At 40.3% G+C, this 27,892-nt stretch overlaps 1 protein-coding gene across 1 annotated transcript; it reads right to left on the bottom strand.

The window, feature by feature from the left end:
- Positions 1-7,300: 7,300 nt before the first annotated feature.
- LOC124162198 lies at positions 7,301-27,578 on the bottom strand. The gene is made up of 5 exons (XM_046538638.1): positions 27,393-27,578; positions 16,935-17,081; positions 13,737-13,859; positions 9,811-10,060; positions 7,301-7,602 (listed from the first exon to the last, which is right to left on the bottom strand). Exons 2-5 carry the CDS (start codon positions 17,054-17,056, stop codon positions 7,492-7,494), a joined length of 606 nt encoding a protein of 201 aa, XP_046394594.1. The 5' UTR covers positions 17,057-17,081; positions 27,393-27,578; the 3' UTR covers positions 7,301-7,491.
- Between the last annotated feature and the right edge of the window lie 314 nt (positions 27,579-27,892).

The following is a 27,892-nucleotide window of genomic DNA, read 5'->3' as shown; positions in this document are numbered from 1 at the left end:
AATATTCGAAATCCCTCATTTTCAAACTCCACACAGCGATCATGAGCTGTAACAATTTTCGGCATTGCGAATAACTAGGCTTTTATACAGACGTCAAAGCACTATAAAGGCAGGCTATTCACTGAAAGTCAAGAATGACGATAATGAAGTAGAGTGAGTAACAATTAATGTTGACGATGGGAGAAACACAATGATCGTCGAGCGATAATGGACGATAATTGTTGACGGCACGGAAGAGATCAAAATGGAGTAGGGTTGTCAAAAGTGGCGTTCGGGTATGCGCGTCGTCGCTCCGTGGCCGCCCACAGACTTCTTGTGGCCCGGGGTAGGGTTTTGGGTGTGAGGCCCCCCTCCCCCGAAGGGAAATAGCCCATTTTAACTCTGTGGCCCGGGGTAGTTTGCCCCATTTGCCCCAACCCCCTCCGTCTCTGGGCGGCCCTGCGTCGCTCCCGATATCTTCGCCGTAATAACTTATATAAGCGACTGTAATTAGAATTAAAGAGATTTTGTGAAGTTATGAGGACAAATAAAAACGTTACAAGTGTCCATCTTAGATATATGTCGCAATGTTCGATTTTCGCCGTGCGCTTTCGGCGTGATAATGCACAGATGTTGACGACGATCGCCGCTAGGCCTGGCTAGTAATTTGTGGGCCCCTATCACATCGCTACGGATCCATTGCCAAGATTAATGCATTTCTATTATTATAATGTATTCTCCAAGTCCATAGCTATCGCTTCTGCTGCCATTGTTTGAGGATGTCTTCTGTGGCGGTAGAAATCAGCCAATGAGAATGCTCCTTAGAAGTGGGCTGGGGCTGGGCGCCTGACAGATGAGCAACGCCGCACCGCTTGGCTTCGTCTGCCTCACGTACTGTCGCCATAAATATTCACTAGCGAGAAGTTAACTCCGCTACGTAAGATACGTAAATAAAGATGTTCAAATAACCGATCAAAGAGCAAATACGCAAATCTTCCCATTCGGGTTGTAATCTATCGTCAGAGCGGGCACCGGGTGCTGACGGAGACCTGGGGGCAATCGCCTTTTAATTTCTGTTTCATCCTGTGAAGGGTTGCGATTGACAGCTGGCTATTCCGCGAAATTCTGCACCACGAAGCGACGTTCGGCATCCATCGATATAAATTGGAAGCACATTATAAAAAATGATGGTTGAATATCTCACGAAATCACCCCAAAGATTGAAGTTATACGAGTTTTTTTATCGGCAATGGTAGAAAATATCGCACCAAATTCGCCGAAAAAGTGCTTAAACGCGAAATTTCGTGAAACCAGGTGAATTTCGCGCAGCCTTGGAAATTTCGCGTTATAATTCGCGGTTCGCGAAAATTCGGTGCCCCTAGCCATAAGGAAGGGGAAACGCTGAAAAAAGGGTCCCCATTCTTAATCCGTAAGGTTTAATCTGCAGCATTACCGGGAGAAATAAAATCTGCGAAAAAGTTACGGGATGGGTCTCTATTAATAGAAACAGCTAACAAGGGACAAAGTGATAAGGTCCTTGGCATGAAGTTATTGCATGATATGCCGGTGACAGTGGAGGTCATTCGAACCTTGAACACTTGTCGGGGTGTCATAAGTCACTATTTTTCAAGGGAGCTGTGTTTGGGATTCTGAGGTTATGACCAAAGATCTCCGTTTAAACTCCGTTCACAGAGTCGTTTCTTGGCAATACCTATAGTTACAAATGAGGAAGTATTGAGGAACCAAATGTTAGAAATAAATACTCGCAGAAGATATTTTCATGCAGAAATTTCTCTCTTCCCTACCCTCACGTCGGATTATTTCTCACACTCTTGGAGTATTTGAAAGGGACCTTGAGTTAGAAAATGAATATTCGTGGTGAATTAAAAACCAAGTACGGTTCCACAAACTTTAATGTTTGTCAAATCTGTTTGTCTTGAGTTTGTCAAATCTGTTTGTCTTGATAATGACGCTATAGCCGTTGAAACTAGTCGACAGCAAATGAAAGTTTGCGGAACAGTACTTGGTATTTGATTCACCATGAACATCTCATCGTTCCATCAAGTAACGCCCGAGTAGGCTGTTTTTTTTTTTTTTTTGAGAAAAAGGGGTATTATTTTTTAGGACAGTATAGGAAAGGATATTAGAAGCAATTTTTATGCATTGTGACAAATACTTCCCAATAAAATTAACCCGGTATTAATGTAAGGGAACTTTCATGGGCCAGAAGTATTACTTTTATCTAATTTTTTTCTGAGAATTACTTCAGATTCTATTTACTATAACATTCTAACTTGGTCTTCAACACGCTGCCTCCGGGCGGAGAAGAAAAGCAAATAATACCTCTTAACAAAAAGATGTCTGCTGAAATAAAAAAGCTGTCAGAGGAAAAAAGATCAGCCACCCTTCATGTGACAGTAGAATCAGTGGTATTGTGTAACTGGGAGATTAGACATCAAAAAGGGGTGAGCTTTATCGGTAACAGTTGTGACTAATTCAGAGGTTATAAGTCTTCCGCTGGTTTTCAAAAGGGCTTGTTTCTTGACCGTTGTTGCCTTTTTTATTATATTTATAATGTCTCCATACTTTACCTGTAATTGCTGCAATATTTGTGTTGCCATGTTTTTGTTGTTTGCAACTTGCGCATGGTATGCGTTTAGATTCAATAATTTCAGATTCCTCATCCATATTCAGTTAACGGCGACTCGTTTATGTTCTGTTCTATATGACTTCATATTGCTTTTGGTTTATTTCATTTTATGTACTCACCTTCTTATTTTCCCGTAATTGAGTCGCTTTTTTGCTGTCGATAACTCCTTCCTCAATTACAAGAGCCAAGAGGATTATTTTCTGTTTCTTCGAAAAATTCGCTCTTAAATACAGACCATAACCAAGTTTTATCTAAGTGCCTTGTTGTTTGAATAAGCAATGCCAAATCGCTTCTTTTCGCTATCGATCGTTGTTTGTGTCACTTTTTGCATTTATTTTTCGGTACGAGAATTACTTAAGCTGTGCTTTCTCTGTTCTTGCTGTGCTGTTTGTAAAACTCGACCTCTCGTTGCCTCAATTACAACTTAAAAGAAGTCACCATGTGATATCGACAGCGTCGTTCATCTTGTTTGTTTAAATCCCGGTTCCTTCTTTTTGCGTGCTGAGTAACAAAGTTTTACTTTTTAGCGGATAAAAAAATCTAACGAAGGTAAATAAGGCACATAAGGTATTTTTTTGCGCCATTAGAGAGGCGGAAAATGGATGAAAAGCTATTTCCACAATGATGACCGTGGGTTCTGAAAGGGGATGGAATGTCGGAGATGGTGATTCGATTAGAGAATGTCAGGGATTAGGAAAAGTAAAGTTTTATATTAATTAATTGCCACTATGTTCTTCCGTATCCAACTTTCCCTGCCGATTATTTTTTTCCACCACAGTGACTTTCCCTTTGAGATCCAATAGTCCATACATGTCGTTCCTTCTTTCGAGTGAACACTAGAGGCTTTCGGGTTACTGACCTGCTACCTTCCCCTTCAAAGGATGGAGTAAAATGGGAAAATCCCAATTTTTTCCACTCATGTAACTCATACAGATCACCGCTTTATACCTTGCATGATGTAGGTCTTGGACTTTGTCATTTTCTAATGGAAGTCTACAAATATAGGAGTCTATATTCACAGAAAACATGTGGAACTTATAGTTCGCACCCTCTTATCCTCATTTGTAGCCATTCGTTCAGCGGCAGTTGGATGAAAGATGTTTGAAACGTATAGGCTCATTCAAATTTGGAACTGCCATATAAATGCAATCTACGTTTCGGGCGATAGCCTGAAAGCTCCGCTTGTAAATCCCTTCTGATGTCTTCAGCGGAGAAGTGTTCGGAGTGCGCATGACAAGAAGTAGGATTCCATGTACCGTCCCAGTTACACTTCATTATCTGTTCTTTTCTTATTTTTGGAACTTTCGGAAAACTATGCATGATTATATTCAGAATAATAATATTAATTAGAAGTTATAGAACGAATACCTTGTATAATATGGTGCACGATGTGGTGGAAGATCTAGATATTATTTAAATTTAATATTGCAATACTTTCACGAGTTTTATTCGAACACGATGCGTAATATTGTTGTAACGACGGAGCGCGTCGTGTTCGAATAAATTCTGTGGGAATATTGCTGTTTCTTTTAGCTTAAATTGTGTGACCGACTTTCATTCTTTGGAATAATGCCTCATATAATAAAATCACAACAACGCAACGATTGACGTACCTGTGGAAGAATATTTGAGGTCCGTTCTTTTTAGTTTTTCTAGAGAAGTTAGTGCACTTAACCACCGTTCAACGCATTCTTTAGTATGCTTTTATAACGCACAGGTAGTCATGTAAGGACAGCAAAAGAACCGCATTATTCGTTATCATAACCGAATTTTCATGCGGTGCGTTCGTGGTATATTGCTGGGAGTCTGCCGTGACGTCACTGGGCTCCGGCGAGAGAAACTGATATCACCTTGAAATCTGAAAGTGAATACTCGTTCGGAATGTAGGGATGTCTAATATGTGGTTGTACCACATCTAAATTGAATATGGCCGTACGCGATATGTCATTGAAAAATATAAAAAAGGCGAATTTTTAAACCCCAGGCGGATTACAAGGTACATATCGATTGAAGAAACAATACTATAGTAGTATTTGGCGAACAATTTGGATTTAGCAATGATTTTCAAGTCAGAACCTTGCGGCTAACATTTTTGATCAACTTCCTTACAGTGGTATTAACTGTCCGTATACATCATTTCCTGGCTAGAATAAGTTTCGAAATCGCATTATGGCAGTGATTTGTTGTTATCAAAGTATGGGCAAACATTTTATATTATTATTTCTGTGCAAGCAATGATATGAACTGGAATACCTTTGCGTTAACATTTTGATAAACTTTTTCCTTATCAGGCAATTATCTCGATTTTCATCATTCTCGGGCAAATATTATCTTGCAGATGATGACAAGGTAGAAAATACATCTGGCAATTCTTAGAGGTAAAGTCTTTTTAATTTCAAATACAGTAGATTCCGGTTAATTGGGACATATCGGGACTTGTGCACTCTGCCCCAATTAAGCGGCTGCCCAAATTAGGCGAGCTATACTGTTTATGGGCATGAACAAACGTTCAAATGATAGAAAGAAGACTAAAGATTGTTTATAATGCAACATAACTATTAATTTGATTATTAAATCAGCGAGTTTAGTTAATTTATAATGATTTTTAATAATTATAATAATTTAGTAACAAATATTTTTCAGAGCCTCGGGCGACGCTGAATGATTGTCTTTTACTAAGTCCTATTAAAGAAAAGTCCTATCCTCTTACGGATATTATAACAACAAGAGCTTTCAAAATAGGAACATTTGTAAAAAATAAGAGTAAATCAAAGGGGGAAATATAAAAAAATAGTATTCTGAAAACAAAAAATTTTAATTTCGTCGCGAGTATAGAGTCTATGTCGCCGACTCATGGCCCAATAAAGCGGCATGTTGTCCCAATTAAGCGGAGAATACTCTGGGATATTCCTCTTTTGGGTTCTGTTCTTCAAGATCTGCCCCAATTAAGCGGCTGCCCCTAGTAACCGGCGGACCCATTAAACGGAATTTACTGTACCACCATCGGAGAGCTGTTCCAAATGTATCCACATGTTAGTCATCATTCCATTTGCTAAAAATTGAGAATGAATAGTTATGGCGTCGGTGTCAGAAGACAATTCAGTCCGTCTGTGGGGCTCTTAAGAAGAGGACTTAAGGTCTTAAAATCTGTTCCCACAGTTTACAGCCTTGAGATTCGAAACATTGCGACAAACGGACGAAAATGGACGCGACGTCAAATTAAAAACACATATCGATGGCTAAGTTCTAACTACACGTATCTCAAAAATGGCAACTTTTCAGGAGAGCAAAAAAAAACGATTAAATTTTTGTACTCGTCCACTGGAATGTATTTACTTTTACACAAAAATTTAAAACCAAAAGTTCATAAAACTGAAAAAGAAGCATTCGTTTGCGAACAAAGAGTTGTTTTTTGTTTGTATTTTACTTTTTTTTATGTCATTAAACTTTGTTTAAGATACCTGTCTCAAACTGGCCGAATTTGAGATACGTGTTGTTAGAACTTAGCCATCGATATGGGTCTTCTGTGTTGCAAACGAGAAGGTTATAATATACTGGAGGAGGCACCACTGGTTCCGAGCTAGGAGTAAAGTGTGGCAGGAATGGAAATGCTTGGGTAGGATTAGCCACGTCTACTTCGACCTAATACATTGACAATCCCACAGGGTCAATGCATACTATGTGGTGAAGTTTTTGGTCATAACTAGTTTTTACATTAAAAACTATGGAACGCACACTAAACCTTTTTTTCTTATTTCATTGGTAGGCTTCGCGAAGTTGTCTCAAGCATCTTTTCACAGGGAAATATTATTATCAATGACCACAGTTACGTTCTACAACCAGCTAAGCAGAAAATAAAATTTTACGAGTGTATAATAGTCATTTCCCTGCACTTATGTTAGTATCCATGAGAATAAACTAAAATGGCAACCTTCCACACAATTTTATTTACTTAAGTACCGACCCGGTTTCGACACTAAGTGTCATTATCAAGGTACAAATTTGGCTTTCCTAGTTCTATATATACCGTCCAGCAAGAGAAGGTTGGCTGGTGGTTGGTTGACTTATGTTGGTATTTAATTTATAATAGGCAATGGAAATTATTCACTTTCAGATTCCAGGACAAACGTATATATTCAAGGATATCTTCACTAGTAAAGTTGCTAACGGGACACAAACGTATTCATCAAAAGAAGAATCGCGAATAATGGAAAAGCTCCGATGACAATCACCGGCTAAATACCATTGATTATGGTGGCATTGTAGTGCATTTTTGAAATAAAATTTAGCCACCTTTAAATATCAGTGGGAGACTAAGTTTAAAAATTGTCAAACCAAGATGGCGGAACTTCGACTACGCCAAAAACTCAGAAACAGCGCCTCCAGATATGTAAAACCTCCTTGGTTGCAAACGTAGCCAAACTCCCTTCTGTCTGTAAGGAAACACACGCTCACTGGCAGTGCAAGTTCGCTTGCAATGGACGAGCCCTGCTGCGTGTAGCTGCTCATATTTTTGCCGCTTCTTGCCTATCGAGTACGCGTGAGCGTAAAGCCGCTTGAAAACGCCTCTAGTGTACGACCAGCCTTATTGTTCTTCAAATTTGTATTTTTTTATTTAGTGAAATCGCCATAGCTAAAGTGTGAACTCCCTTTCAATTACTGACGCCAGAGTTAAGTAAAACTACATGTTTTTATTGTGCTGCTTTGGAACTTTGAGTCATTGAACTCACTTTGTAATGACTCGACTATTCATTTTTACTGTTTACAAAATTCTTCACAAAATGTCCCCATTTATTGGCTATGCATGATAGTCACTGTCATAGCATTTTTGATTCACGCAGCAGTCCACTCGCTATCGCAGGTCAGTAGTCGTAGTCCATATTCCGTCTCCGGAGATCCCTCTGACCACTTCTGCTTCTGCTTTGGAAGGCATCCGGTGGTAACCAGTCGCTGCTCGCTTGACTTCGATCCGCCTGGAATGAGACAATTTCACATGAGAGGGAGCAAGAGATCGACTGTGGTGTTCTTTTCACAAGTGAACAGTGATATTGCCTATTCTCCCGAGACCCATTACTTTAATAGAATAGTCATCATCAGATTTAAGAAGAATATTTATGAATGTTTAGTCACTTTCAAAAGTTTCAGGACAACGTTTTTGGCGCCACTTGTGATTCTCAAGGAAATTTAGTTTCTCTTATTCCTTTTGTTGTCCTTGGTTACGTTCGCCAATTATTTCGTTTGTGCTTGAGTATTACATGCCCTAGAAGGGTGAAGTTACATAATTATTGCAAATTTGTCAAGTTTTTCTTTATATTGGATTCCATTATAATTTCATGTGCTTATACTGCGGGCTTGCCCCGGTTTTCCCTGTTTGTTTTATATTTTAGATGTTATGATATTTGCCTTACAAGGGTCTCCGTGCTTATAAATGAAGATAAGTGCTTATGTTTATCAATATGTGGATGCTGCCGACGTGACTTAAGTTAATTATTGCTTAGGTACTAACTTTAGTACGTTGCGTTGGCGTGTACTTACAGTTTAAAATACTGATGCAAGGAGTCACCCATTTCGTGTTAGTCTTCCATGCCTTTTATTTTGTTTGATTAATTTAGGGTTTCATTATTTGCTAGCATTCATCTACTGCCGTAAAATTGGGTGAGTGGGGATAATTTTGCAGCATTTCTTAAGGTTGCTCTTCTGGAAACTGCCAGAAAGAAATTAATATCACACTGGCTGCTTTGACCACATTATTGTTCATGGATCTCCTTTAGTCACACAATTTTCAACCCCAAAGGTTTACGAAATTAGATTAATCTATTAAGGGGATTAGATCGACTCCGGGGGCCTCTTCAGGTGTACGGACAAGATCGGAAATTAGGCCAGTCGTATGGCAGGATTGTCAAAGTAGGGTGGCAGTAAGGAATTCTTCCAGATTTAAACCCATGACCTAGTGTTGTATTTGGTAGATGCGACCAACGTCTACCAAACATAATTGGCATATAAAGTCATTTGCGCCTTTAGGCCCTTATTAGACGAGGTAGCTAGGCGACGTCGCCAGCGACAGTAGCTGGCGACGCACTGGCTACCAAACCTAGCAGCCAGTTATGTAGCCAGTTCAGTAGCCAGAATTTTTCCGTTTTCTCTCAGTTTGCTGTGAACTATAATGGAGTGCGTAGTATGAACGGTATAAATTTCATTCCACCCACTTATTTAAACTTGTATGTTACTACTCCACAGCACAGTTCCAAATACAAGGGTGTTTTTCGATTTTACTAATAAAGTCTTCAGTGTTTAATTTTGTGTGGGCCGACTTCTGGCTCTTTTTCATGAGCTCTTCATGCTTTTTCTTTTGATCGTCTTTCAGCGGCTCTTCTTTTTTCTTCTTCTCTCCGCGTATCCCTTCGACTGAATCAGAAGATGTAGACATTTTCTCAATTGCCATGGAGAAACGGAACAACTCACCCACTCACAACACAACAAAACAGTGAGCAGAAGGTACCAAGCGAGGTGTACTGACCGAGTGGCCTGGCGACCTCGTGTAATAAGCTCCGTATGCTACAATGCTGCGTCGCCAGTATGGGTAGCCAGTGGCAATGGGGCTCGGTAGCCAGTCAGTCGCCAAAGTGTGGCTACGTCGCTGACTACCCTCGTGTAATAACATCAATAAGAATCAATGACCCACGACAAGCTGAGTAGCATGTTTCGTCACGGGCGACGTCGCCTGGCTACCTCGTTTAATAAGGGCCTTTTTAAAATAGTAGGATGCTGAGAAAGCTAGTGTCGGCTTTATAACATGTTACACAGGGTTCTGTATTCGTCATTGTTACAGGGTATGAGGGTTCTGGGCGAACTCTTCGAAGGATACAACGCACCGGGGCCGGGAACCAAGCTCGTGGCTTATACGCCCGATGACCCGGGGAGGGGCTGGAGAGGAAGGAAAAAGGAAAGAGGCGCCGCCGCGATAGGAGTCCGTCGACGCCTCTGGGAAGGGATAGGTACGGAAGGGACGGGACGAGGGAAAAACACCCCAACGCTATAGAAGCGAAGGGGGCCCTACTATTAGCGAAACCAAGAATAAGCAATTAATGTTCTAGATATCCTAGTGGATTTTCCTATGAGGAAGAAAAATCCATCGGTAGAATCGCTAGATAACATTGTTACACAGTGTAAATGCCACTCACCTTGTGTCGACGCGACCTTTCCGCGGCCTGATTCCGGCGCCGCCCTACCGCCGCCGCAGCGGGTCCGCGCCTCTGTACCGCCGCAGTCTCTCCTTCCTCCTCCCTCTCCGCTTCGCCGTCCTCGTCGTCCTCGCCTGGGTCTGTCGGCTGCGGCGGCGCGTCCTGTCGTCGGGACGGGGGCCGCGTGCGGCGCGGCTGCTGCTGTTCGGGGGGAGGGTCATCGTCGGGGAAGAGGAATGTTGCATCGTCGCTAAAAAATACCTTATGTGAGTTTGATGGTATAGTGGTATAATTACATAAAACATGGTTTTCGAAAAAGTTACAAATCCGTGTAACATGTTACATGTAACATTTTGGCATAAAAAAGTTTTTGGTTTCCCACACGAAGCGAGAAATCAAAAACATGTGGTCTAACACGATAATTTGTTTTATAACACATTATTACATGTGACACGGATTTGTAACTTTTTCGTGAAACATGATATATGTAACTTGTTTTATGTAACATGTCACAAAGTGCAAACGCACAAGAGTAATTGGAGGTCATCTATTAATTACGTTTTGCGTTTAGGGGGAAAGGGGTCAAGCCGACTCTCACCCATTTTCACGTGGGGTCGTAGGAAAGATCACGTAATTTTTTCCTCAAGAAACACTGTAAAATGTTTGTCTACAATACGATCTTAGCAATCTTAAATACTAGTCTTAACAAATCTTGAATACTAGGCTAAACTAATCTTTAAAAAAAAAATTTAAACAAATGTTCCAATGTCCTTATTTTTCCGGTACTACCGCGTCGGTTGTTGGTTTTAGACAAGAGTTTCGGTGGCACTGCTGCCGGCGTCTTCAGGTCGAAGATGCCGGTCAACGATTCTTGTCCTCCTTATTAAACGGCTCGAGGCCTGCCAGTTGTGGCTACTGCTCAATAGGCCCGTTTAATCAGTCTCCTTCAATTGACATCCAAGTGGTAGCCATCGTCCCTATTGAAAGTGTCCGTCCAAGCAGCAGTGCCAGCGAAACTGTCGTCTTAAACCAACAACCGACGCTGTGGCACCGGAAGAATGGAGATATTGGGACCTCGAAACCGCGGAAACCTACGTAGTCACATTAAAAAAGGCATTTTTTGATAAATCCAACATAATGTAGCATAGATTACCGTATTTTCACTGAAAGTAGACATTTTGAACTATCTCACGTGAGATTGGAGGGAGGGGGTCAGGCCAAATCCCACGATACCTCACTAAGGGGGAGGAAGGGTCCACAAATCGCCAAAATAACCCCGCGTAATTAATGGACGCCTCCTTGCGTGCGCTAGGTAATTGTATAATATCTTCTTGGAGACTTCCCTACTGATTTAAGGGCGTTTCCATGATAATGTCAACTTTTTCTCTCGAATTAAAATTTAGGCTGGAAATATTTTATCTTGATAAATCAATAGCTACATGATCGAATTTTAAGAAATCGGTATTTGAAAAATTATTCAGGGTCTTATTAAAAGTTTTCAAATTATACTTCGTTCCACAGAGTAGTGAAGATGTTTGATAGCATTACACTTGGGAGGTTGACCTGACAGTAATTCCGTCACATGTCAATTTTTGGCATATTTAGAAGGTATTTCGATAATTAATTATGTTTCTGTATGTGAACATCACCTTTATAAATGTTCTTTGATCATATACAGTTAGACGTTTTGCATTTTTTTTTATTTTACAATTTTATCGAAATGCACTATGGCATAGTTTTCTCTAAAAGTAATTCCGTCACAAATGGAACTGCCCTTAAATGTTACCATTTTACTTCTCGAGGAAATGTGTCAGTCTTTCTAATAACATTTAAACAAACGCGCCTATTTTATGTATATTGCTAAAGTTCACAATATATTCAATTTCTATTACATTATGTGAAATAAATGATTGGGTGGTGGTGCAAAATGACGTAACCTTCGTCGCATCCTATTTCTCAATTCTAAAATACTTTGATTTGAACAACTCGCCCCCAGTTGCAGTGAGTGAAGGAGAGGTGATAGTGGGCTAGCTAAAATGGAAGAAATAGTCGTAAATGAACATGAGAAGAATATAAGCAATAACCCCAGTGTAATACGGAGTACGGAAGAGTTGGTCCATTTGGAAAGTATGGTGACATCTGGCGGAAACGCTTGTAAATCAATTGCCACGTCAGCAATGTCAACTCTGCTTGACTCAAACAATAGACTGCGTAGCTTAATACGAGTGTGGTTTGAAAAGTTCTCGGAATTACCACGAGTTGTCAGCGCTAGTGCAACGAACTTTTCACGTGATATCCATAGGACTGTTCGCTGTAAACACATGCCACGTCAATGCTCGTGGAAAAGAACTGTGTCGGTGACGTGGCTTTTTTGTTGTTCCCGCATAGTGAATAGCGAAGATAAAAAAATCGAGATTCGTGCAGTGATTAGGTACTCCGTAAAAATAGGTATGAAAGCAAAGGAAATTAATGCCGATTTCCAGAATACACTAGGGAACTCTGCTCCTTCATAGCCAACTGTTGCCAAGAGGACAAAAGAATTTAAATTTGGTCGGGGGAGCTTAGATTATGGTCCGCGCAAAGGTCGGCCAAGAAGTGCCACTACTCCAAAATCATTGCAAAAGTGCAAAAAATGGTAATGGAGGATCGCCGATTGAAAGTGGGTGAAATTGCTCTTGCTTGCCAGATGTCATTTAAAAGGGTAAATTATATTTTAACGAAAAAATTATAAATGAAAAAATTATCTGCAAGATGAGTGCCGCGATTCTTGAGGCTGGATCAAAAACACATGAGAATGGACATATCGAAACAATGTTTGACCCGTTTTGGGGAAAGCAAACAAGTTTTTTTACACCGTTTTGTGACCAAAGATGAAACTTGGGTCCATTACTATTCCCCAGAGACAAAAAAAACTGCCAAAGCTGTGGAAAAATGATTGTTATCCACCACCACAGAAATCAAAGACAATTCTTTCGACTGTAAAGGTCATGGGATCAGTGTTCTGGGATGTGAAGATGATTCTGTTCATAGATTGTCTCCCGAATAGGCAAACAATTGCTAAACAATAATATGCTAACCTCTGGGATTAATTTCAACAAAATATGCGCGAAAAAAGGCCACGTTTAGCAAGGAAGAATGCCATCTTTCATCAATACAATGCGCGCCTGCTCACATGTGCTGTCGCCATGGCAAAATAACACGAACTATGGTATTAATTGTTGCCACTTCCGCTTTATTCACCTGATGTGTCTCCGTCAGACTTCCATCTCTTCCCAAAATTGAAATTTCTTGAGGGTGGACCTGGTGGATAAAATGATTTACTTCAAATGAAGAACTGATAGCCGGAGTTAACAACTATTTTGCAGGCCTAGAGAAATCTCATTTTCTAGATGGGATCAAGGCACTAGAATATCGTTGGACCAAATGTAGTAATCTACAAGGAGACTACATTGAAAAATAAAATTTCAGTGATGTAAGAACATTTTTCTATTCCATTCCAAGAACTTTTGAAACCACCCTCGTATAACGAACGTGAAATGAATGAGCTTATTTGTTTAAAGTGTTATTCTGTTCTGAGGCGGTGAAAGAGAAAAAAGCGGATATTTAGTGCGTTTTTGATGCTGTTGCTTATGAACTTCAAAAGGCCTTGGGGACGAGTGGGGAAGTTCCCTGGAGAACTGGTAAGAGAAATTTAAATGTATCAACAAAAACAGGCACACGCTTACTCGTGTTCCTCGCGGATTTGCGCAAGGAAAATATTTCACGTGGGGCTCCAGCACACTCACACTCAGGCTTGCAAAGGTTTTAATTTACTGTTCGTAGAGAAATGGTTGATCATCCTATGAAGAAAATGTTTTTTTCGGAGATTTTTCCCCGTATGGTTCCTGCTACCTTGTAGTGTTAGTAAGGGCTGGAGAGAGACATACCTCAGTGCCATGGGCGGTGAAATGCCTTCCGCTGCGTCGTACTCTACGGCCGCAAGTACTCCCCGTGCTCCAGAAGTTCTCTTGGCGGCCACTCCGCGGCAAGAGGGTGCGAACACGAATTTCCTGCGGAATGATAGGGCACAGGTTAATGCTAATATCAGAGGAAAATGAGTTGAAAGCGTGATTCGTTCTCTGCATTGGATTTGAAATTATTTCGGTAGGTCAGGGATGCGAACCGCTACAGAAGTTAGTTCCTTGAACTGTTTCGGCTATAGATCCGGGTACAACGGCTCCCGTACCGCGCCAAAAACGGTCGGCTGCCGGTGAGTCATCTCTCGTTCCACGTTTTTGATGGAGCAGTGGGCGAAGACAGTGAGCTAGTTTTGGAGTCGCTGTGTGGGGCCCTCTTCAGCAACGGCTAGATGCAAAAAATATACATGAAACCGAATTTTTAACGGGGCGTATGCTTATGAGGGTAAATCGTTTCAATCGGACCGTTTTTAAGAAATTTGTTTCGTAAACGAACAAGTCGTTTCGGTTTGAATTATTAACTGTAAGGTTGAAAACAGTTCAGATAGAAAATCAGTCAGCGCATGAGTTTTAAATACTTTAATCAAGGGACGCGGCAAGTTGGATAAATAAGTTGAACGAGTTATGAATGATAAAATATGATTTGCATAAGCAATTAAAAGTATCTTTGCAGCAAACTTTAGTTTATTCAATTGTTGAATAGGACATAGAGACGGCAGAAGTTATGCGCGAGGACGAAAATTCTGTGTAGTGAAATACGTTTCAGGGAATATCATAAAAGGAATGGTAAATCGAAGACTTCTCTTAAAGATAAATAAAGGTTAAGTAATGCGGAGAAACTTTACGCTTTACAAAAAGATACTTTATTACACATACAATGATTGAAGCGCCTCCATTGGATTTTAGTGTTCAATTGTGGAACTCCATGTTTCATTCTCGTAAGAACATTGCATTGTCATCCAATTCTGAGGTATCCTGAAAATTTCAGCGCAGAAGCTAATCGGGAAGTGATCGAAATTTGAGTTGGAAGATTTTTCGCGGAAGGACAAACAAGAAAGCGGGCATAATAAAACGTGGTAAACTGGGGCGATATTAACATATTAATGTAAATATTGCCTTAAAACTGTTGTAAGCATCCTGAATAGGTAGAACATAATGTTCACCCCGTAATCATTTTTAAAAAAATGATGTAATAATTATTCAATGCATCTTAAGTATGCTTATTTCGTTTCTCTAGTATCTACTTAAAATTTGTCATTCTATTAATTTGAAGTGAATATCCATAATGTGAATTAAATTGAGGTTACTTACTGCTTTAAAAGTAATATTTGCGAAAGCAAATGCGACTGATAAAATGAGAATTGTGAAATTAGAACTTTAAGGTAGAAATTTGGGGTATGTAATTGTTGGTTATCATACTACCTAAGGAAAGCGGTGACATTATGAAGAACATTGAAGTTAGTGTATTTTCGACTTGGCGTTGCGTAAATATCAGGGCTCGGGTAGTGATTTATAAGTCGATAACGACTGAATCACACGATCATTTTTTTTCGTCCCTCTGAGTACTTCGATAACTCCAGCGATAGGTTTTCAGGGAGCAAATCAGTGATCACTCGACCCATCATTTTCAGAATGGTCATGCCTACAGTCCCTTTTACCATCGCTCATTCCGTCCCTTTCCTTATTTAGGGTACTTCTGACATTCAATTAAAAGCCAAGCGTGACATTACAATCGCTGTTACCGGCCGCGCGTTCGGATTGGCGGAAGGACCAGATAGCCCTCTACGACCGCTTGCGGCTGCACAGGCAAATCATCCTGCACCGGCTCCCCTATACATCTCCCGTATAGTCTTTCAAAGGTTTTTCCCACGCTCACTAGCATCTTTTTACACTTGGCCAGTGGTAACTTATTTAGCTTATAATTTTATTTGCTAAAATGGAACTTTTATTTATTTTTTTGTAGACTTTCTAGTCCCAATCCGCCCAATAAAGACGTTTATTATTTAATTATTATTATGGTCAGGAGTCAGCCAACGTGGACCGATCAGGAAACTTCATCTCCGCCTACGGAAAACGCTGAGAGTGATCACCAAGACACCGCGGTGGGCTGGTAACATGGTTCTGTAAGAGCTCTGTCTGCAGGAGCGCCTAGAGAATGCAGCAAGGCAAATCTACTAGAAGGCTGCAGCCAGTCGACAGAACCATATTGCTGAACTAGCCACAGACGTCCCCAAAATGTGGGACCGTACCGACGGCAAATCTCATCCACGGGATTGGCCACCCACCTACCTACGCACTAAGTGCCAGAACTGGAATGGTGCGTAACAAAGCCTCAATTACTTAAAGCCCGTAAGGGCGAGAATTAAAATCAAATGCCCAAGGAGGCATTTAAAAGTCACCAATTGCGCCCATGGTTTCAGTGACGGAAAAAGGGGAGTGCCGAGTGATAGAAAAAAATTATGGAAATCCCATTTCTCGAGCCATCGCGGAAAATGGTCGCTAGAAACGCTCATCTTTTCCGCAATCTCTGAAGCTGTCCATCCCCTCCTCCGCCAGGAGCAATCCAAGGGGGAAGTAGTTGTAACGTATCCGACATATCCTTGCAGTGTGTGATGAATGCCGTGACGAGCGGACACGGTTCAATATAGGGGGGATCTTGAATCCCTCCTAGGAGACCACCCTACTAATTTGAATAGTGTAATTTTATTTCTCAGGGAAATCGGTCTGTTTAGCAAAATATGAAAGTTCTTACTTATTTTATGTAAATAAATTACGCATATACGACCCTTTGAATGAACTATTTGAATCAAATGACTGAGCATTCTTGCAAAATGACGTAGCCGTCGACGCACCCGAAGACTCAATTCTGCTACTACTACTACAACTAGCGTTCCATCGTAAGGGATGGGAAAAATTATCGTGTGATTTAAGTTTTACCTACGGAAAGAATATTATAATGTATTTACAACATGGCGTTGCATTCATTCCTAGGCTCGCGAACCTATAAATTTCGTTTTTAACATTGACGACATCATGTCGGCGGATGGTTAGGGTCATAGGAAAAAATGTGTCAATGATATATTTTCCAACGTTTTAAGAGTCTTGAGATTGAGGCTTCGGTTAGAGTTCATTGAGATCCTTGTGTAGTCTATTGGGCTTGGCTCTCACCTGCAGTCCACGCGCTGGGCGGATGCGGCGTCGAGCAACCCGGCGGCTAGCGGCGATAACAGCGCTAGCAGGAGCAGCGGCGACGCAGAGAAACACGGCAACGACCCGCTGCTGCCGGCCATCTTGGAAGCTGCCGCTGGTGATGATCTGCGAAGAGGAATGAACGGTAAGTGGTGATAGTCGTATTTAATTATCTCGGCGATGGTGCACGTGTACCAATATTCTTTCCCGACTGATACTGATACCTTTTCGTTAACAATTAAAACTTTACTGTCTTGGAATCATCTCATTCAATGCAAAATGTCTATATAACTTGCAGAATACCACGGTTGTGGCCACCATAATGGATTTGTAGTTTTTTTTTTTGCTTTTTGAATATATTTGTCGTCAGCTTTGTTTCAATTTATTTTACTAAGTGCTCTGTAAATAGACTCTCTTGATATGTGTGTACCATTATCTTTAAGTAATTTCAGCAGATTCAGGCTTCGATTAGTGGAAGTTAGACATATTGAAATAAAAGATCGTAGCACTTTTCCTCTCCTTTTTAACTGCGTACGTCGCGTTTCGGCTCAATCAGCCATCATCAGGTACAAGACACTGCAAAACATTTGGAAATCACATTTATACCCTTGAGAAAGGGTGTTGGGGAGGATTTGATATCTTTGAAGAAGGGGGTGGGAACAGGCATACAGAGTAGAGGCAGTGGGAAAAGATACAACTACGGAATGTGGGGAACCCACGTTGGAAGGAGGTCTCCAGTCATAACTGTAAAGTAACAAGTGGGAAGAACCACAGAAAAACGGGAGGGGGGTTGAGAAGAGTGAAAAAGGGGGGTAGGGTAAAACGAGAGGCCGCTTGTCCTTAGAAATGGAGAGGAGTAAGTAGCGACGATGGAAAATAGGCGGGGATGAGGAGTCCCTCTAGGTTTGCTGAGGAGTGAGAATTAGCGGGGGTACCGGGAGGGAATTTCCAGCAAAAGAAAATTTTATTTCAATATTATCTTTTAACTGAAAAGATAGATATTGGGTACCTACATCGATTTTGATGGGATCTCCTCCGACGATTTAAGAGCCGCACTGAAGGGAATGTGCATGGAGCAATGGCAAGAGGTGTGGAATAATATCGCCGGCAATAAACTGAGAAACATCAAAGTAGAGACGACCGCTTGGTCCACCTCAGCCAGGAATAGTCGTGGGGAAGAGGTCGCCCTCACTAGGCTTAGAATTGATCATACCGCGCTCATACATGCATACCTCTTCACCGAAGAGAAACAACCTCCCCGCTGTGATAGCTGTGATTGTCTCCTTACTGTGAGACACGTTCTGGAGGAATGTACAAAATACTCTCATGAACGTGGGGAACTAGTTGGAAACCAAGATATACGAACCATTCTGGGTAATAATCTGGATAATATTAATAATGTAATGCAATATATCATCAACACAGGAATAATTAAACTCTTGTGAACTCATACAATGGGATACCCTTTTTTGTTGAAAGCGCTTAATAGAGTTCTTCTTAATAAGCTTCCTTAAGGTAAAGGAACTAAGAGCGGTGCAAATGACCTTGCTGTCGACGCACCCCTAAAAACGCATCTCTACTACTATATTGGGTACCTGGTTGAGAATTGGGCACTGTGCCCTGATCAACTGCTGCCTATTCACCGCTGATAAAGTTCCTCCCCGATGTGATAAGTACGATTCTGGCATACAGCGGTTATCCGCGTTAATAACTTTACGGAGTCTTCCGCAATGCACCAATGTGGGCAATTCCACAGAGGAAAAATAATTCGCCTTCACCGAGATTCGAACCCTGATCCCTCGATTGCCGTCCGTGTGCTTAAGCTACCGAGGCGTAAATCGCTACTGAAATCGAGAGATCCAGGTTCGAATTCCGGTCAAGGCGAGTTATTTTTTTCCTCTGTGGAATTTCGCACATTTGTCCAATGCGGGTGACGCAGCGAAGTTATCTTGGATAGGCACGATTTACTATAATAAGTCCACCTCTATCCATAGTGTTCGCTGTTCTTTCCTTGGTTTACGGATGGGACGCGATGTTAACTTGGAAAATATTATTTATAATAAGAGGAAGCAATTAGCTAACTTAATTCTTGCAAACGTCCTATGCGGGAATAATGGAGTTAGTAATCTGTGAAATGTCAATTTTAGAATGTAACACATGTTTTTATCGAAAATAATTCCTGTTCATGAAAGTTTAATACCGTAGATTCCGGTTAATTGGGACACATCGGGACAGGCACACTTTGCCCCAATTAAGCGAACTATCCTATACATGTACATAAACAACTTTGAAATGATGGAAAGAAGACTAAAGAATGGTTATAATGCAAACAACGTTTGTTGAACAATTAATTTGTTTAATAAATCAGCGAGATTAGTTAATTTATTAACATTTTTAATAATGATATTAATCTTAGTTGAAAATATTTTTCACAGTCTCAGACGATGCTGGATGAATGTCATTTACTAACTCCTATTGAAGAAAAATCACGGTTAATTAGTTAATAATATGTGAATCCTTAAATTCCTAAACATGCAAGTACTTTCATTTCAAATCGTATCTCCTCGTCCAAGGAATTTGTCTAATGTTCTCTGCAGCATTCTCGTCATCCTTGTCGTAAGACCCAAGTCGGCATGGAAATCCAATGACGACCGTGGGCTATCTTCATTGCCTTTTACATGAAGAAGAGTCGTAAACCCTCAATGAACCTCCTTGCATCCAGAGTTATCACTTAGCTACGTTCAGATGCGATTTCATCTCCATCACCATCCTCACCTTCAGCTTCACTGTTGCCTGTGTAATATGGTTTCAGCAATATCAAGTTCACAGTTTTCATTGGTCCAAACTGCAGTGAATATTATCGAGCTCTTCATGGCTTGTTATGTGGCACAGTTTGGAGTTGAATACATTTACAGATTCTGCTGTAATGTTGAACACTGCACTGAAACTTTAGAAATCGCAATGAAAAAACAATTTTGAATTATTTGACATCGGGCCAGCTTGTAGCCAGAAACAATAATGCTTGCTGAATGTTCACCTTTCAGCTTAGCGCGTTGGCGGTGGATGATGATATCCGAGGGTTATCTTCTATAGATTCTAGAATATTATCTACTTATTTCCCACGGTAAAGTGTTCTCAAATTTTTAATGATCCCCATATCCATTGGTTGCTCCAAGGACGTTATGTTTCCAAGCAGAAATTCCAACTGATAATTTTTTAGCACACATTTTGGCAATTAGCATGTGCCGTACAGTTGTCAAGTACAAGAAGAACCTTTCTTGATTTCCATGCTAATTCTATATCCCCACTGGTCAATCATTGCATAAAGAGACTCACTGTCATCGCTACCTTGCTATCGGCTTGGTACTCGGATGGTAAACTGCTTATTCCTAACCCTTTAAAGCATTGAGGCTTAGCACTTTCCAGAATTGCCTGAAGAGTTTTTTTTATCAGTTCCCGAAACATTTAAACAATACTAAACAGTGATGCGATCCATCGATTTTTTGAACCCCGTTGGTCCTACATGACTGTGATAAGAAGAGCCATTAGGCGTTGCTCGGTATTACGGTCCCGTTTCATTGGCATTGTAAATGCCATCAGCGCAAAAATTCAGGATTAACTCTGGCAGTTTGTTCAATTTCCACTCCTCTGCACTCACAACATCAGCACTTTTTTCTCCGTTAGCTCTCTTGAATTTTATTTCGTTTCTGGTCTTCCATCGAGATTCCAACCATCTGTTGCCTTAAAATGGTCATGACCAAGTTTCAAAGCTAGTTCCTCTGACTTCTTATTTAAAATTGGACCGCTTACACAAATCCCTCGATCGCTTACAATGGAATACCATTGATTTAAAGCGTCCTCAACATCTGGATCCTTACGTTGACGCTTGCGTTTCATAGATGAGGCTTACTTTCCTTTGAGACTCCATTCCTCTCTTGGTTTATCCTGTTGCTTCAATAACTGAGCTATCGTCAATTTCGGCACCCCGGTAATCGCAGCCAAACGGAGATGACTGGATTGAGGATAATCTTTATTTTTGTCGAGTATAGCAAATTTCAGCGAATAAAAGGTCTTAACGTAGCATATAACTCAAGAAATGGAGCGTCACTGAACTCTCAGAACTAAAAAAATACCACTTATCCTAGGTTCACTTAGATCGTAGAGCACGAGATAAATCCCACCAATTATACGCACCATTAAAACTGGTTTTAGACTGTTAGTTCACAGATGACTAGGTACAAGTGAAGAGAAAAATGTCTTTTGTGCATGCATAGACTACTGGGAAAGTGATGGGAAAAAGAGAAAGGAACGAAGAAACGTAATTTTCCAATAGTGACTACTCAGTTGTATAGAGGAAAAGGAATTAAAAGGATAGATATCATGAGTAAGTTGAATTTTGTTCAAGATGCTGCAAACAAAGCGAAGTTTTGTAAGCGAAATTGTTCGCCTCGAACTGTCGCCTCTGCTCAAAATCAGCCTGTAATTCCTAGAAATTGGCCCGTACTCGCTCTTACACCCTCACCACGGGTGTCATTTGTTCTTTCTAACTATCCCGGACTCATTCTATCACCAATAGCCTGCCACAGTAGTCCTCTCCTCTTGAACACATTACTACGTTGAATGAGGTCTCATGGTCGGGAAACGGAATCCTATTCCTCACACGGATGGTATAAGAACAAGAGTTTTAAGATTAAGGCAAGAATAGGTACACTTGAGAAAAATAAGACTAAATTAAAGAAGGAAAATATAAAAAACGGTATTCTGACCCGAAAAAAATTTAATTTCGTCGCGAGCATAGAGTCAATGTCGCCGACTCATGGCCCAATAAAGCGGCATGCTGTCCCAATTAAGCGGAGAAAACTCTGGGATATTCTTCAATTGGATTCGGTTCTTCAAGATTTGCCCCATTTAAGCGGCTGCCCCAAGTAACCGGTGGACCCATTAACCGGAATTTACTGTAGTACATAGTTGTCTCTATGAACTGTGGATGATTTCAAATGATTACTCTTTATTCCCATGAATGAATTGATATTCATAAGGAAAAATCGGTTCCAGGGAACGAAATTAGAAATATTCAGAAAACTTTCCTTGCTATTAACTCCGAGGAATTTACGTTTTCTGGTCATAGACGCCATACCAATTCATGATAGATAGTAATGGTAATATGTAAAGAAGGTAATTTTATGCCGTAGTGCCGTATTAGTGAAAAATATTTCAAGCGTATTTGAATTATTAAATTAATTGGTGTAGCGTTTAGCAAGTTTGGTAATTAAGGTTGCCAAGATTTAGTATAGAAGAAATAATTGAGGAGAATATTGTATTTGCTCATGTTTGCAAACCTCATCCAATATCCGTAGGTACCGGCTAAATTTCAAAACTTACGTCCATAGGAGATATCTTTAATTTGCTATTACTTATTGAAATATACGAGATGAAATTGCGCTTAAACACACGGTCTATATCTTTCTCACTAAGTGCCGTCAGCTTGCACAGGCATTACGGATTATGTATGGGGAATAATCATTGGCATTTGTTTGTTATTTTTTTTGGTATATCGTGATTCTCTGTTTTCCTAGGAAGTCTCAATGAATTTATAATTAATACTGCTCGATATAATCTTCTTAGACTTAAGGAATAGTTCGAAAACTTCTTCATGATATAGGAACGCACTTTAGCGAAGGATTTCTCTCGACAAAGACCTTTGGAGAGTACTCTAGTATTCCACGGTGTTTTATTACGAGTATTTCCACCCAAGGAAAGGTTTTCGTAAGCCTACCAATCAATTCCGTACCTAGGAATAGGTAAATGATTGCCGCTTGTGAAATTTGATGGCAATGCCATCTCCACCAATGCATTTGAGCTACTGTGAAGATGATTTCAAAGTAAGTGCAGTATTTTGTAATTAGAGAAAGTATCTCTATTACGATCGCTATGTTGGCGAGTGCAGAGTTTTCAGTTTAGGCATCGATATTAACGATGCGAAAACAGTACAAATTAAATTGAATGAAAATTAAACTACGTTTTTCCACATAAAATTTTATTAGATCACTACCATGGTTTCAACGCACTTCGTAAACCTCAGACGATGATTGTGTCTTCAGGCCCTCGCGGCCTGAGGATGACGCAGTGCGTTGAAACCATGGTTGTGATCTAATAAATATTTTATGCGGAAAAAGGTAGTTTAATTTTCATTCAGTATGAATAAATTCCATAAAGTAACGCCTCAAAGTATCAAATACAAATTAAAAGTTGAAAATAAAAATTAGCGAGGCTAAAATGACCCAATTATTTTCATGGATACCATATGAAACCACGTACCACTCATTGCAATAAATTATGAGGAAAATACTCTATTGTTGAGAGAATATAAGACAACATTTTGCTGTCATTTCGTTGTTCAGACTTTAAAGAAATTAACGAGAAGATCTAATTACAGCGGGAAATTTAAACTTTAAGGTAGAAAACAATTTCATCATCATTAGTCAACAATCCTAAGATTGGTTTGACGCAGCTCTCCATTTCTCTCTCCTATCCGCTAATCTCTTCATAGCTACATATTTCTTCTCTTTTACATCCTTTATAACCTGTCCTATATAACTCATTCGGGGCCGTCCCTTGCCCTTTTTCCCTTCCACTTGTCCTTCAACGATTGTCTTCATCAAACCATCGTGCCTCAAAATGTGGCCAACTAAGTTGTCCCTTCTTCTGCTTAATGTTTTTAGGAGGCCTTCTCTTTTCTCCTACTCTCCTTAGCACTTCCTGGTTACTCACACGGTCAATCCATTTTATATTCATCATTCTTCGAGAAAACAATTTATCAGAACTTAAATAAGGAGCATGCTCCCCTACGAAAGTGACGAATTGACAATGACAGCTGCGGATAAATTAAGGGTAGAGGCTTCGAAATGTGGTGCTATTGAGGGATAATGAGGATCAAATGGATAGACCGAGTTAGTGATGAAGAAGTCCTAAAAAGGGCAAGAGAGAAGATAAGCTTCATGAAAACCTTGATAATAAGACGAAATGATTTAATGGGGGATATCAATGGTTAAGTTCTAACAACACGTATCTCAAAATTTGGCTGTTCTAAGATAATAATGTTAATAGAAACTAAAATTCAAGCAAAAAACCACTCTTTGTTTGCAAATGTATGCTTCTTTTTCAGTTTTATGTATTTTTGGATTTTAATTTCAATGAAAACTATGTACAATTAAGTAAATAAATCGTTTTCATGCTCCCCGGAAAAGTTGCTATTTTTGAGATACGTGTTTTTTAGAACTTAGCCATCGATATCTTGAAATATGGTGACCGGAGGAAGAAAATCGTCGAGGGTTAAGTAGATGGCAATGACGGAAAAGGAAGGCCTCGAAAAAAATCTGTGGAGCAGGTAAAGAAGGATGTGAAAGAGAAGAAGTACGTAGGTGTGATAAAATTAGCTGATAGGAGAATTGAGTGGAGAGCTGCGTCAAACCAATCCTAGGATTGTTGACCAGCGATGATGATGAACGAGGTGAAAATAAATTGAAATGTTATCGACGTTGGTGTGGAAAACGCTTGACGTCCCTCGCCTGCGCACTTGCAGCGAGGAAACAAAAAACCGGAAGGCCTTTGCGGTGAGCAACGATGACAAGAACAGCTCGCTGAAATGGAAATAGCCAATCGTCAGAATTGCGTATTCAAAGGGGACAGAACGCGGATCGATGTAAGCTGCTTTGAGTTAATAATCGAAGAGGAAGTGCTGTGGCAAAAAAGAGGCGATCTCTACTGACGATTTCGAGGCCTGAACATCACGTGATGCTCGACCCTGTGAATGTCCGAAGATAACAGCGAGCGTTTGGTTTCCTGAACCAAACCAAGAATGCTTTAAACTATCATTGCCAGAATCACATAACACAGACTTGTAAAATATTTTGTTGTCACGTTGAGTGTTGTTTTTTTTTGTAAATCGGAATAGAAAAGTAGGAATTAAGAACGTCTAGCTGAAATAAATGTTAACAAGCTGTAAGTCTCGAAAAACTTCTTTTTATTTCTTGGAATAAATGGAGTTGCACAAGGTTTTTGATGTTATTTGGGCGAGCTTTGTTCGCTTGAGATCGGTATTCAAACGCAGGAAAGATAATTCACTTAAAACAACATGAATTGTAGTATGAGCAAGCGACAAATAATGTGAGTCATGGAAAACTTCATTTTATTTCTTTTATGTATACTACTGAAAGTCTCAATGAAAACATTAGTAAGACAAAATTAATTTTATTTCAGTTCTCTCCATGGTTTTTTGGTTAGCTGCGTCGACGATGTTTTTAAGAGGACGTTTCTTGGCCCAAGCAGACCACATCTTCAGATCCGGTGTTTTTGTGAGTGAAACGTCTTGAAAACAACTTCGACGCAGCTAATCCGAAATCCATGGAGAAAACTGCGATAGAGCACTGCAAAAGCCTCGAGCAGAAATTTATTGTATGTCTTTGATATATACTGTTGATGACCTCAATAAAATCGTTGGAAAAGAAAACTATCGGTCGACGGCTCCTAGGTCCTAATGGAACTCACTCTTACTAGTTATCTGTTAACTTTTATACTTAAATTACCATGTTATCGAACGTACCGGAAAAATGAGTCCAACCGAGTACGTGAAGTCCTATTTTATGCTAAATGTTTCGCTGAGCGGCTATGGGTCAGATGCACTGATTTGGTGCATTGAGTTTCTTTAAATTTCATTTTTCATGGCAGAATAAAAGTGAAGACATCCAAAAATGAATTTATTTTTTAATTACTCTGAACTTCAGCCACCAGCAAGTTAATGCAATTCGTTAAAAACAAAAAAACGAAAAAAACAAAAGTAAATTTATTGTCCGATCCGTCTTAGATGGATTGGTATCTATGCTGATTGGTGCTGGAATAAATCTTTTCCATTGCATCCTGTAGCGCTATCGTGTTTGTTAGCGACTATTTATTTGACTTTTTCACAATTACTACGCTCTTTTAGATTGGTGCCAAATGTAAAGCTATTGTTCCGCCAATACCTATAACGTTTATTGTAAAATTTTATAAAAAAAATGTCTAAATAATATTAAATTAATAGATGTGAAATCCGCAAATAGTTTATTCATGGTTTCAGAATTGTATTTCGGCGCTCAGAAGCATTTGAAAACAGGCAATACGACACTTTTTGAATGGCATTAGTACTTGTATCCTTGAATATATGCGACGTGCTTTGCTACTGTGTGCATCAGGAAGCAGAGATTGAGGATGTGGTGGTTTAGGAACCTGAGAAGAGCAGCACACAGCCTCTGCTGTCGGAAGATGCGCAATATTTTTATCCTACCTTTACTCGTGCACAGTTCATACGCACACGCCAAATATACTGTCGTTCAATACGAATTTGGACGGATAAATGTAGGAAGTCGTTCCCCGAATTAGTGGAGGACTTCGATAAATACTAGGTGGGACTCAGCGGTCAAATAACACGTACGCGTTTTTTTTTCTCTTTTGTTTTTAGTTTCTTTGTTATAAACGGCTGCCGACCTAATACCTCTCCATTCATTAGTGCACATTCACATTCACTCCCCTTGAGATGAGTGAAACGTCATTAGTTTTCCTTAAGGTTGATTTACGCTGCAAATTACGGAAGTTTTTGAAAATTGTCGTAATTTCATAGTATACCTATCCTACCTCGTAGAAATATCATAGTATACTTCTTATCCCGCGGTCGTTGTGGCGCTGTTGCTTGTCGTGCACCTGTTGCTGGCTGGTATAGTTTTTCAAAGGAGAACTCCTGTAGTGGGGAGGAGGAAATTAACTATGGTTTGCCCCTGTTTGTCTCCCGTTTCGACGGCAGGCTGATTTTTTTGCACGTTTTTTGCCCACAACTTCGCAATGTTGAGCTACAGCGCCGGGATCAAGTTTAAAATACGCGTGCAGAGATTCTGCGTCGAACACATCAAATCCCATCCCTTTAGCAGTTGGTGCTACTGAGATAGACCCTAAATTGTGACTGCGCAAAATGCCGACAGACCGACTAGGCACAGAATTAATATATCTGTGCATCGGAGGTAAAGGATACTATGTCCGCTTCCCTAATTTTTCAGGAGAGCAGTTTTAATATTTTTTTCAAAATTAAACTAGTTAATACTGGAAGGTTAGTTTACTATACCAATAACGTTGCCATACTAAAATGATGTAAACTTGTTACCGAATCTTTCGGTAATAGCCGGTTAATTTTTTTTAAATCTTAAAACTGCTTTCCTGAAAAATGAACATTGTGCCCTTTATCTCGGAGGTACAAATATATCTGTATTACGGAAACAATTCATTGATTGAGGCATAGTCTGCAAGTTGTAATGAATCAAACAGGCTTTGATTGTTAAGTGCACGAAAGACTTAGTGTTGAATCAATGATACCAGAAAGAGTGCGCCAGGCGAAGTGCCCGCATCACTTACCTTCTCTGTTGGTCCGTTCGCTTTCCTCGGCTTCTCAGGCTCCTCTGCTGACTCCTGTGAACCGGTCTTTGGTATTTCCTCCCGCGCGTCCGTTTACCCGCTCACCCGCCTACAGTCCGCCAATCGCGGCAGAGGGCGGAGCCAGGCGCTAGCCCGCCATTGGCCGCCCTGATGCGACTTCTGCGCTTGGGGAGGGCACCCACTCGGATTGCATTACCCTCGCCTCTCATTTATACTCACCCTTTCCTTTTTGAGGTATTTTTTTTCAAGCTAAGAGTGCTATTGACGTAGTAACCTGCGTTAAAGTATCGCTTGCCGAGTGGTAGAGGCATCGCTCGTCTTCCAGTGGCAGTATACTCAATTGCCTGGTCCTTTGTAAGACAATAAGTATTTTAATGCTCCGAAACATTTACAATTAATAGGCCAAATCGTAGATAGGGAAGTTCTATGTTACTCCTAAGATCGAAACGTGTGGGGGCAACATATTCTTAGAAATATTT

This window comes from Ischnura elegans, chromosome 7, assembly GCF_921293095.1.
Source record: "Ischnura elegans chromosome 7, ioIscEleg1.1, whole genome shotgun sequence".
NCBI classification, from domain to species: Eukaryota; Metazoa; Arthropoda; class Insecta; order Odonata; family Coenagrionidae; genus Ischnura; species Ischnura elegans.
This window is presented reverse-complemented; position numbering and strand designations above follow the sequence as displayed.